A 13,528-nucleotide genomic window follows, 5' to 3' on the forward strand; every position below is an offset into this window, starting at 1 on the left:
ACACTCAGTGGTCAGAGCTTAGCTGTGGGCTCATACAAATAATATTTGTCTACTGACTCAATTACTCACATCTCTAAAGTCGGTTCGTTCACGCCCTTCTCGGGATCAAAACTTCTACTCTATCTCTATCCTCTCTTTCTCACCCTTGCAGCCTCTCGCAGGCCGGGAGGCCATATCTGGCGCCCACGTGCCTAGGACCCACACCTGGCCCTTTCTCGTGGCATTCTACCTTTATTTCTCACGGCAGTAGGGAGGGCGCGCCCCAAGACGCGAAGGATTTCTCAGGCTTGGCGGAACGGAGCCAGAGGACGATCCCTTTGGGTCTGCCCAACGGAAGGTGAGTTGTTCTCAGAGATGGGTTTGACTATTTCCTCCCATGCAGGTTATATACGACTCCTCATGTTGTTAATTGAACAGGGAGGTAGGAAGGTCTCTAAAGCGCAGATCAAAGCCTTGCTACAGGTAATTAAAAAGGCTTTCCCAGCCTTCCCATCCATGGGGACGCTAGAAGTTGCTCAATGGGACCATATACGTCAATCCTTAACGGACTATCAAAAGGAAGGTAACAGAGTCAGGAAAACGGTATTTAACACCTGGTCAATTATCAGAACTATTCTAGAGGATTTAGCTATTCAAACCTCTAATGCAGGGGAGAAGGAATCTCCACAGACTCAGGAATTAAAAAAGCAGGATCTCAAATCCACTGCTCCTGAGGTGACTGATGGGGGAAGGGAAGGAGAGTGTTCAGGATGGTCTGGGGATCCTCCAGAGGCCCCAGGCTATAATTCAAAGGAGAGTAAAACAAAAGCGTCATTTACAACTCCAAAGCTGTATCCTTCTTTAAACACTCTGACCCCTCCCCCTCCCACCCCTCCCCCAGACTATGGGTTGGCTTCACGAGCCTCTCTCGTGGCCACCCCACCCCCACCTTGCTCGCCTGAAGTTTCTAAGCCTGATTCACTCAGGAATGAGCCAATCTCGCCTACTCAAAAAGGCAAGGAGGACATTTCTGCTTTCCCAGTCAGGTATATAGAGGACCGTGAGGATGCCAACAGACACATTGCTCAGCATAAGCCCATAGACTGTAAGGTCTTGAAAATGCTCAGAAGCAGCGTATTGAAAAACGGGGCAATCGCGCCATTCCCATTAGCGCTCCTCAGTAATCTGACTCAACAGACACTCACACCGGCTGACTGGTACCTGGCAGCCGAGTCCGCCCTCAGCGGAGGTGACTATTTGACCTGGAAACTGAAATTCCATGATCTATGTTCCCTACAGGCCTCAGAGAACAGGCAGGCAGGTATCAATGTGCCCTTTGAACAATTGGTAGGGCAAGGAGAATTCGAACCTATTGCTAGGCAAATCGCAGCAACAGAGCAGGTTTTTAGCCAGATAGCCAGCGCTGCCACTAAGGCATGGAGAGCCCTACCCGGGAAGGATTCAGAGAGCCTGTACACAGAGATTATCCAAAAGCAAAACGAATCTTTTGCTGACTTTGTGGATAGGCTCAGTACAGAAGTCCGCAGACATATCCCTCATGAAGATGCAGCTAAGGTTCTCATTAGGGACCTTGCTTTTTTTTTTTTTTAAATTTTAATATTATTTTATTTGGTCGTTTTCATACATTATTCACTGGAAACAAAGATCGTTTTCTTTTCCTCCCCTCCCCCCCCCCCCCCGCCTTTCCCTCTCCCATAGCCGACGCATGATTCCACTGGTTATCACATGTGTTCTTGACTCGAACCCATTTCCCTGTTGTTGGAGTTTGCATTATAGTGTTCATTTAGAGTCTCTCCTCAGTCTTATCTCCTCCAACCCTGTGGTCGAGCAGTTGCTTTTCAGCGGTGTTTTTACTCCCACAGTTTATCCTCTGCTTGTGGGTAGTATTTTTTTTTAGATCCCTGCAGATTGTTCAGGGAAATTGCATTGATACTTATGGAGAAGTCCATCACCTTCGATTGTACCACAATGTATCAGTCTCTGTGTATAATGTTTTCCTGGTTCTGCTCCTTTCGCTCTGCATCACTTCCTGGAGGTTGTTCCAGTTCACATGGAATTCCTCCACTTTATTATTCCTTTTAGCACAATAATATTCCATCACCAACATATACCACAATTTGTTTAGCCATTCCCCAATTGAGGGGCATCCCCTCATTTTCCAATTTTTGGCCACCACAAAGAGCGCAGCTATGAATATTTTTGTACAAGTCTTTTTGTCCATTATCTCTTTGGGGTACAAGCCCAGCAGTGCTATGGCTGGATCAAAGGGCAGACAGTCTTTTATCGCCCTTTGGGCATAGTTCCAAATTGCCCTCCAGAATGGTTGGATCAATTCACAACTCCACCAGCAATGAATTAATGTCCCCACTTTGCCACATCCCCTCCAGCATTCATTACTTTGCATAGCTGTCATGTTAGCCAATCTGCTAGGTGTGAGATGATACCTCAGAGTTGTTTTGATTTGCATCTCTCTGATTATAAGAGATGTAGAGCACTTTTTCATGTGCTTATTAATAGTTTTGATTTCTTTGGCTGAGAATTGCCTGTTCATGTCCCTTGCCCATTTCTCAATTGGAGAATGGCTTGATTTTTTGTACAATTGATTTAGTTCTTTATAAATTTTAGTAATTAAACCCTTGTCAGAGGTTTTTATGAAGATTGTTTCCCAATTTGTTGCTACCCTTCTGATTTTGGTTACATTGGTTTTGTTTGTACAAAAACTTTTTAATTTGATGTAATCCAGATTATTTATTTTGCATTTTGTAATTCTTTCTAATTCTTGCTTGGTTTTGAAGTATTTCCCTTCCCAAAGGTCTGACATGTATACTATTCTGTGTCCGCCTAATTTTCTTATAGTTTCCTTCTTTATGTTCAAGTCATTCATCCATTTTGAATTTATCTTGGTGTAGGGTGTGAGGTGTTGATCTAAGCCTAATCTTTCCCACACTGTCCTCCAATTTTCCCAACAGTTTTTATGAAATAGTGGATTTTTATCCCAAAAGCTGGGATCTTTGGGTTTGTCATATACTGTCTTGCTGAGGTTGCTTGCCCCCAGTCTATTCCACTGATCCTCCTTTCTGTCTCTTAGCCAGTACCAAATTGTTTTGATGACCGCTGCTTTATAATATAGTCTGAGATCTGGGACTGCAAGACCCCCTTCCTTTGTATTTTTTTTCATTAATTCCCTGGGTATCCTTGATCTTTTGTTTTTCCAAATGAACTTTGTTATGTTTTTTTCTAAATCAGTAAAAAAAATTTTTGGGAGTTCCATGGGTATGGCACTAAATAGATAGATGAGTTTGGGTAGGATGGTCATTTTTATTATATTGGCTCGTCCTACCCATGAGCAGTTAATGTTCTTCCAATTGTTCAAGTCTAGTTTTAGTTGTGTGGAAAGTGTTTTGTAGTTGTGTTCATATAGATCCTGTGTTTGTCTCGGGAGATAGATTCCTAAGTATTTTATTTTGTCTTGGGTAATTTTGAATGGGATTTCTCTTTCTAGTTCTTGCTGCTGAGCTGTGTTGGAATTATATAGAAATGCTGATGACTTATGTGGGTTTATTTTGTATCCTGCAACTTTGCTAAAGTTGTTGATTATTTCAATTAGCTTTTTGGTTGAATCTCTAGGATTCTTTAAGTAGACCATCATGTCATCTGTAAAGAGTGATAATTTGGTCTCCTCCTTGCCTATTTTGATGCCTTCAATTTCTTAAAAACATGCCCTTAACTATACAGGTTAGTAGATGTTGTGACAAGGAAATCACTTTAAAAGACTCATATATATTAATTTTAGGTCACCAAGGAATTCAGCTATGTAATTCCTAAATGAAAACTCAAGTCAGCAGTCAACCTTTTAAGGAGTTTAATTACAAACAGGAGGAAGAAAGGAATTAGAGATAGAGAGAGAGAGGGAGAGAGAAAGGGGAGAGAAGGGAATAGGGCTTAAATACCCCTTCTGTTTAGGCTGGGCCAAAAGGCCCAAGCCCTTAGATAGCTGAGGCAATGAAAAGAGATCAGTCCCTATCACTCACGTGACCAAAATGAAGAAACAGTCTCAGGGGCCTCCACCTCCAGCTTCCTTCAGAGCAAGCTTCTCCGAGCACAACCTCTCCAACCAACCACCCCTAGTCCTCAGACCCCGCTATCTTTAAGGAAACCATCCAAGTTCCCTCCCCTCAGTTCTCACATTTACCAATCACTGTCCATGTCTTCCCTGTGCCAATGGAGGCTCTACCTTAACCCAGGACCACCCAGAGGTCTGTGGCTTTGCACATGTCTGTTGAAGATCATATTCTCAAATAATTAAATCTTGATCCTTTGCTGCAGCCCTTCCTAAATCCTGTTACCCTGAGTAGGGTGGAGATTGGAATAATTAAATTTTGATCTATGCTGCAGCCCTTTCCATTGTTCAGCAAAAGGTTCCTGTCCTAAAGTAATCTTAAGAAGGGAGGAGGAGGAACCTCCCTTGCCAATGGGGTTCACATTCCAATAGAGTTCCCACTATCAGTATGAAATTTTCCAAGTATGAAATTTCCCAATGGTGAAATTTCCAACATTTATAAGTCTAAGAAATTTTAAGGTTTACAACCCCCCCTGATGATTATTGGGAGACTAGTCTCCCCATTGATCATTTAACATAATCATTTTGTAGTTCTAAATTCACTTCTAACTAAAGATATACACAATATTCAATTTTCTAAGACAAATTAGAATAGTGAGAGAGGAAATAAAAAAGAAAAGAAAGCAAAACCAATGTTTTGCTAGGCCTATTGACAGAAAGCCAAATTAGGGGCAGTCCCCTTTGGCATAAATGTGTACAATTACAATAAATGTTCAATCATAAGTCCAGTCCAATCAAATCATATCCAAAGTTCATTCTTGATCTTCTTGATGAAGTGTAGGTTTTCAGCATCTTTCTGCAACAGTTCATTCTCTGGATATAAAAGTTTCAAGCTTCTTTCTTGATGATCTTTTCTTCTCAAACAGAATCAAAATCTTTGAATTTTTATAACAGTAAAATCTTAAACAAAATTCTTGGATTTTTATAAAAATACAATCTCAAACAAACAAAAAAAATTAAAAAATTAAAAAAAAATTCTTAGATTTTAAATTAAAATACAATCCCCCCTGAAGTAAGTATTAAAAAATATATCAAGTTTAGCTCAGAATGCAATGTTCAGTTATGGGGTTGTATGTGTCAATTATCAAAAAAATAGAAAAATAATCAAAAACATAAGAAAAATTCAAAATAGGCCTTGTATAGGTCCAGTTTAAAGTAATTTCTATCCCACAAGTATGTAGGACAGGATGCAGTAATATTTCACTTAGACATTTGTAGCCAAGACTACAGGAAGTTTCCATAATATAATGTTTTCTCTCCCTACAGGTTATAAACATCAAATGAGCTTCCCTTGCTTCACAAACAGTGAGTATTCTTATCCTGGCACTGAACAGAGGATACAGTTTGTGCATCCTGACCGTGTTCCAATAGCATCTTAGGAAAGAGAAGCTGGGATAGGAGGGCCAAAGAGAGAGAAAGACACAGAAAATCCTGGTTCCTTTCTCATATTTCAATCCCCACATGTCACCCTGTGACCATGTGAAACAGAAATAGTTTCCCTTTTATTTTATAGCCCCTCCCTATGATCATACATGCTTATCGATAGTCCATAGTTTTCATTCATGATCTTTCTTCCTCAGTGCCTCAGAGAAAAACCATCACTTTAGCATTCTCTCTGACTTCATCCTCAGTTCCTCTCACTGCAGGTAGCATTCATTTGAATTTTTGAGGAATGCTGGTAAATTTTGCTGCATTTGTTTATGAAGTTGAAAGCTAGCTACTGGTCCTAGACTCATAAGATGACAGACTTACATCTATAAGTGAACTTCCAGGCTATCTAGTTCAATCTACTCATGATAAAATTAAATAAAAAATTTCCAATGGAAAAAAAAGCTATCTTTTCTACCTCCCCTTAAACTATTACTGTAAGAAATACTTATAATCTAATAAAACATTATTTCATTAGCCATTTCATAAACACATATCCTATTCTGCCCCCTGAATCCAACACCAATCTGTTCAAAAGTATGCTTCATCAATGATTCTCTGGTATTCTGATTAGTCATGGTAGTGATCAGAATACTTAAATCTTTTAAAGTTATTTATTTTTATGATGTTGTTATTGTATACATTGTTCTTCTGGTGCTACTCACAAGTCTCCTCAGGTTTTTCTGAAAATATCTCAAAATTTATTTTTAAGAAAGCCATGATTTTCTGTCTGAAAACTGGTAGTAAGTATCCATTCCAAGGCAGAAAGAATGTTACAAGCTAGGCAACTGGGGTCAAGTGACTTACCCAGAGTCACACAGCCCAGAAGAATTTCAGGCCACACTTGAACCCAGGACCTCATAACTCTAGAGGTGTCTCTCAATCCATGGAGTTCTTTGCTCCTCTTCCATAATTTCTTATAGCAAAATAATATTTCATCACACTCATGAACATCAGAACTTGTTCAGTCATTCCCCAACTGATGAGAATATCTCCTCAACTTCTATTCTTTAGTATCCATTCATTCCAATCTTTGCCACATTAAAAATGTTTGGAATATATTCCTTAGGATATCTGGTTCTTTTTCTTTGAACTCTTTGTGATATAAATCTAGTAATGATAATTTTTCAGTCAAAGGGTATACGCATAGTTTCATGGCATATTTCTAGTTTACTTTCTTAAAATTTGAGTCCAATGTGCAGCACTGCTGTAACAATAGTATATTAGTAGACCATTTTCTCTATTACCCATATTGGTCCTTTTCCTTTTTTCGAGCATTTCTAATCTTATCGGCTTATGTGAAACATCAAAATTATTTTAATTTTCATTCTATAATTATCAGTTATTTGGACAATTTCTTCACATAGGCACAGTTTCTTCATTGAGACTCCCTATTCATAATCTTTGACTAGTATTGGAGAATCAATTTGATTTTTTCAAAATTAAGTTTTTCTGTTATATGTAACAACAGTTTCTAAATTTTTTAAGGATCATTGAGACACAAATTCCCCCACCCACTCACCCATTTTGAAATAGTAAGTAAATATTATGTAGATTTTACATATGTAAATATATAAAAATTTCCCATATTAAACCTTTTATGAAATGAAACTGAAATTAAAAAAATTATAAGGTGAAAATGCTCCTGTTTTCTTCTGGATTTAGAATTCATCAGTTCTTTTTCCCTGGAAGCAGATGGCATTTAAAAAAATCATGAGTCCTGAAGGAAAGTTTTGGATCATTATATTGCTGAGAAATAACTGTTATTCACAGTTGTTCATTTTACTGCATTACTGTCACTGTCTTCAATGTCCTCCTGGTTCTGTTCATTACCCTATGCTTTAATTCCTGTAAATCTTTCCAGGTTTTTCTGAGTTCCTCCTTCTTTTTTCTTATATTACAATAGTATTCCATAACAATCATATATTATAACCTTGTCATTCCCCAATTGATGGATATCCTTTCATTTGCCAATTATATACACCTCATATCCCCCTCATATCCCCCCAAAAGAGCTGCTTAAAATATTTTTTGCACATATAATGTCTTGCCCCTCCCCCCCTTTTCATCTCTTTGGTAAAGAAACCTAATAATGGTATTACTGGCTCAAAGAGTATGTACTGTTATAGGCCTTTGCCTTTGGGCATAAGTCCAAATTGCTCTCTAGAATGGATAAATAAGTTCACATATTCCATAAAAGGGCATTAGTGTCTCAACTTTTCCATTTGCCCTCCAAGTTTTGTCATTTTCCTTTTCTTCCATCATAGGAAATATTTTTTTCATTGTAAATTATTTATTTAATCAATTTTGAACATTATTCCTTGGTTACAAGAATAATATTCTTTCCCTGCTTTCCCTCCCCCCAACCTTCCAGTAGCTGACATGCAATTCCACTGAGCATTACATGAGTCCTTGATAAAACCCCATTTCCATGTTGTTGGTGTTTGCATTAAGATGTTCATTTAGAATCTTCATCCCCAATCATATCGCCTCGACCCATGTAATCAAGCAATTGTTTTTCTTCTGTGATTCTTTTCCCACAGTTTTTTACTCTGAATGTGGATAGTATTCTTTCTCATAGATCCCTCCAAGTTGTTCAGGATCACTACTTTGCCACTAATGGAGAAGTGCATTAGATTCGATTGTAGCACAGTGTATGGGTCTCTGTGTACAATGTTCTCCTGGTTCTGCTCTTTTCACTCTGCATCAATTCCTGGAGGTCATTCCAGTCCCCATGGAATTCCCCCAGTTAATTATCACTTTGAGCACAATAGTATTCCATCACCAAGAGATACCACAATTCCTTCAGTCATTCCTCCAAATGAAGGGCATTCCTTCGTTTTCCAATTTTTTTTCCACAATAAAGAGCCCCAGCTATGTATATTCTTGTACAAGTATTTTTCCTTTTTATCTCTTTGGTGTACACACCCCAGCAGTGATCAAAGGGCAGAGAGTCTTTTAAAGCCCCTTGGTCATAGTTCCAAATTGCCTTCCAGAATGGTTGGATCAATTTACAACTCCACCAGCAATGCATTAATGTCCCAACTTTGCCACATCCCCTCCAGCATTCAGATTGGATGAATAAGTTAACAAATTCCACTACAGGGCATTAGTGTCTCAACTTTTCCATATCCTCTCCAAGTTTTGTCATTTTCCTTTTCTTCCATAATAGCCAATCTCTGATGAGTTGTAGAGTGACAACTTAGAGTTGTTTTAATTTGCAATACTCTATATTATAGTGGTTTAGAACATATTTTGCACATCTGAAGAGAACATTAATTACTTTAAGAATTCCCTCTTCATCTCCTTTGACCATTTTTTCATTTTGGGAAAGATGTGTATTCTTGTATATTCTACTCATTTCTCTACGTATTTGAGAAATAAGTCTCTTATTAGATAGATGTGTAAATTTTTTTTTTGCTTCATTATGATTAGTGAATATGACAGTCTCCATCTTATTTACTCCCGGTTATGTTCTGGCCTCCATTTCCCCCAATTTGCGCTCTTTTTCTATCAGTTCTCTTAACCCCTTCTCTTTTCCCTTCACTTCCTTCTGTAATGCAGGGTAAATAGATTTTGAATACACACACATATGCTTTTTTTCATCTTTTGATTTTCTTTGATTATTTCTTGATATCTCATGGAGTCATTATCTTCCACTTTCAGAATTATCATTTTTAATGTCTGATTTTTTTCCATTTTTATTTTTAATTAATTAATTAAGAATATTTTTCCACTGTTGCATGATTCCTGTTCTTTCTACCTCCTGCCTCCCAGAGCTGAAAAACAATTCCACTGCATTATACAATTATTATTGTTCAGAACCTATTTCCCAATTACTAATAAAGTGATTTTTAAAAGTCAATATCAGGACTTCTGGGTTAAGATGGCTGCTGTGTCTAAGCAGGACTTTTACTCTCCAAACCACCAACCAATATAGAATACCTCAAAAGGACAAAAAACCAAGTTCAGATGAAAAAAGGGATACCACAGTAGAACTCAGCATTGAAATGACAGTTGGAGCCAGCGAATCATAATCTGAATCAACTCTAGCTCCTTGGGAACTAATTAAGACCACCAGGGACTTCTTACCCCAGAAATCAGCTAAACTTTTAGAACTCCAGAAGACTGAAGTTTGTGTACCTTGGGTAGAGAGATAGAGCAGGGAGATATATCACCTCTAATGATGAGGCAATTAAGGTAATCATTAAAAACTATTTTGCTCAATTATCTGGCAATATAAATATGGAAATCTAGGTGATATAGATGAATATTTACAAAAATATCAATTGCCTAGATTAACAAAAGAAAGCATAGAACACTTAAATAATCCCATATCAGAAAAAGAAATTGAATAAGCAATCAAAGAACTCCCTGAGAAAAAATCCACAGGACCAGATGGATTGACAAATGAATTCTAACAATCATTCAAAGAACAACTAATCCCAAAACTATTGAAAATATTTAAAATAATGAGAAAAGAAAAAGAGTTCTACCAAATTCCTTTTATGACACAAACATGCTACTGATTCCAAAGCCACATAGATCAAAAACAGAGAAAGATATCTACAGACAGTCTCCCTAATGAAAAATCTTAAATACAATATTAGAAAAAAGAATCCAGCAAGTCATCATAAGGGTTATTCATTGTGATCAGGTGGGATTTATACCAGGAATGCAAGGATGTTTCAGTATTAGGAAAACCATTCATATAATAGACCATATCAACAAGCAAACCAACGAAGTAACATGATTATCTCAATAGATGCAGAAAAAGCTTTTGACAAAATACAACAGTTATTCCTATTGAAAACACTAGAACGTATAGGACTAGAAGGACTTTTCCTAAAACTAATGAACAGTATAAATATATCCAAAACCATCAGTAAGCATCATCTGCAATGAGGGTAAATTAGAATCATTCCCAATAATAAAAATAGTGAAACAAGGATGGGCCCTTTATAACCTCTATTGTTTAACATTGTACTAGAAACACTAGCTATTGAAATTAAAGAAGAAAAAGAAATTTATTAAAATAGGCAGTGGGGAGAATAAGCTATCACTCTTTGCAGATGATATGATGGTCTACTTAAAGAATCCTAGGGAATCCACTAAAAAGCTGATGAAAAAATCAACAACATTAGAAAAGTTGCAGCATACAAAAGGAACCCACATAAATCATCAGCATTTCTATATATTTCCAACACACCCAGGCAGCAGATGTTAGAAAGAGAAATTCCATTTAAAAGCACCCTAGACAATATAAAATAATTAGGAATCTATTTGCAAAGACAAAGAGAGGAATTATACAAACACAACTACAAAATACTTTCCACCAAACTAAAACTAGATCTAAACAATTGGAAAAATATTAATTGATCATAGGATTAGCTAACTTAATAAAAATGATCATCTTACCCACATTAATTTACTTATTTAGTGCCATGCCTATCAAACTACCAAGAAAACGTTTTTCTGCATTAGAAAAAAAAACTATGACAAAGTTAATTTGGAAGCACAAAAGATCAAGAATATCAAGGTTAATAATGAAAAAAAAATGTGAAGGAAGGTTGCCTAGCAGTACCAGATCTTAACATTATAATATAAAGCAATGGTCATCAAAACAATATGGTACTGGCTAACAGACAGAAGGAGAGGATCAGTAGAATAGGCTTGGGGTAAGTGACCTCAGGAAGACAGTCTATGATAAACTCAAAGGTCCCAGCTTTTCGAACAAAAATGCACTATTTGACAAAAACTGCTGGGAAAATTGGAAAATAGTATGGGAGACATTAGGTTTAGATCAGTATCTCACACCCCACAACAAGATAAACAAAGAATGGGTGAATGAATTGAATATAAAGAAGGAAACTATAAATAAATTTGGTAAACACATAATAGTATACTTGCCAGTCTTTAGGAAAGGAAATAATTTAAGACCAAGCAAAAAATCACAAAATGTAAAATAAATAACTTTGATTACTTTAAATTAAAAAGGGGTTGTTCAAACAAACCAATGCAACCAAAATTAGATGGGAAGCAAAAATTGGGAAACATTTTTTATAAGAAACCACTGACAAAGGTCTAACTAATCCAATATATAAAGGCCTTAACCAATTGTACAAAAAATCAAGCCATTCCCCAATTGATAAATGGGCAAGGGATGGGACATGAATAGACAATTTTCAGATAAAGGAATCACAACTATCAATAAGCACATGAACAAATGTTCTAAATCTCTCATAATGAGAGAAATGCAAATCATAACAACTCTTATTTACCACTTCACACCTAGCAGATTAGCTAACATGAAAGCAAAGGAAAATAACAAATGTTGGAGGGGATGTGGTAAAATTGGGACATTAATACATTACTGGTAGAGTTGTGAATTGATCCAACCATTTTGGATGGCAATTTGGAACTATGCCCAAAAGGTTTTTAAAGACTGTCTTCCCTTTGATCCAGCCATATAACTGCTGGGTTTATAATTCCCCAAAGACATCAAAGGGAAAAAGACTTGTACAAAAATAATTATAGCTGTGTTCATTGTGGTGGCAAAAAAGTGAAAAAAGAAAGGTGTTCCCTTCAAATGGGGAATGGTTTAACAAATTGTGGTATCTGTTGTTGATGGAATAGTATTGTGCTATAAAGAATTATGAACTGGAAGGATTCCATGTGAACTGAACAACCACCAGGAAGTGATGCAGAGTGAAAAGAGCAGAACCAGGAGAACATTATACACAGAAACTGATACACTGTGGTTCAATTGAATGCAATGGACTTCTCTATTAGCAGTAATGCAATGATCCAAGACAATTCTGAGGAACTTTTGGGAAAGATAGCTATCCACATTCAGAGGAAGAACTGTGGGAATAGAAACACAAAAGAAAAACATCTGCTTGATTACATGGGTTGTTGGGGATATGACTGGGGATGTAGACTCCGAACAATCACCATAGTGCAATCAAAATTTGGAAACAGGTATTCATCACTATATATTTCCTTAATACATGTGACTTAGAATCATTTTGTAGTCCTTATCTTTCCTTGATAAATCAATGACACAAGTAAAACGCAGTGGAATTGTGTGGTGGCTATGGGGGAGGAGGAGAGGAGGGAAAGAACACGAACCATGTAACCATGGGAAAATCTTCTAAATTAATTAATTAAATGAATTTTTTTCATTTCAATGTAAAAAATATAATGTCCAAAAGTCAAAATCCCCAATCATTTTCCCAATCAGACCGTATGATGAATCATAAGTTTTCCTTAAGCATTTCTGCAATCACCCCTCTTTCTCTGGATGTAGGTAGCATTCTCTTATAAGTCCCTATAGATTGTCCTAGAACCTTGCATTGCTACTAGTAGAGAAGTTCATTACATTTGATTATGGCACAAGGAATCAGTCACTGTGTACCATGTTCTACTTCTGATCATTTCTCTCTGCATCTTTCTGAAGGTGTGTTTCTGATTCACATGGAATTCCTTCAGTTCAACAATCCTTTCAACACAATACTATTCCATCACCATCAGATACCACAATTTTTCAGCAATTTTCCCATTGATGGACAACAGGAGATGATTTTCTTGAGTGAGGTTTTGTAGTTCATATTCCCTTTGGCCAATTTACTATCTAAAGTTGTTTTCCTCGGCAAATTTTTATACCTCTTTTTTTTCTCCTAGTGTTAATTTTGCCTTTCAAGAAATTCTTCAGTGTATTTTTGTGTATCGTCTTCCATATGGCTAATTCTACTTTTTGAAAGAGTTCATCTCTTCATTGAATTTTTATAAAATGTCTTTTACCATTTCGTATATTCTGATTTGAAAGATGTTCATTTCTTCAATATTGTTTGTGCCTTCTTTAATTAAGGTGTTGACTTTTTACATGAATATCCTATATCACTGTCATCACTTCTCCTGAATTTTCTTCTACCTCTCCTCCTGGATCATTAAATCTCTTTTTTGAGCTTCTTTCATCAA

At 36.8% G+C, this 13,528-nt stretch overlaps 2 protein-coding genes across 2 annotated transcripts in view; one reads left to right on the top strand and one right to left on the bottom strand.

Annotated features, from left to right (window-relative positions):
• Window positions 1-13,528, bottom strand: part of LOC130454524 (transient receptor potential cation channel subfamily M member 2-like) — a 60,738-nt gene that overhangs the window by 46,089 nt on the left and 1,121 nt on the right. The gene's annotated exons all lie outside the window — the stretch shown is intronic.
• LOC100618305 (mucin-16-like) overlaps window positions 5,219-13,528 on the top strand; it is a 46,496-nt gene continuing 38,186 nt past the window's right edge. Inside the window, exon 1 of the mRNA XM_056798729.1 lies at window positions 5,219-5,425. Coding sequence (XP_056654707.1) covers window positions 5,368-5,425 — 58 coding nt within the window. The 5' untranslated portion in view covers window positions 5,219-5,367. The remainder of the gene's footprint in view (window positions 5,426-13,528) is intronic.

The sequence above is a fragment of the Monodelphis domestica genome, chromosome 5 (genome assembly GCF_027887165.1).
Source record: "Monodelphis domestica isolate mMonDom1 chromosome 5, mMonDom1.pri, whole genome shotgun sequence".
NCBI classification, from domain to species: Eukaryota; Metazoa; Chordata; class Mammalia; order Didelphimorphia; family Didelphidae; genus Monodelphis; species Monodelphis domestica.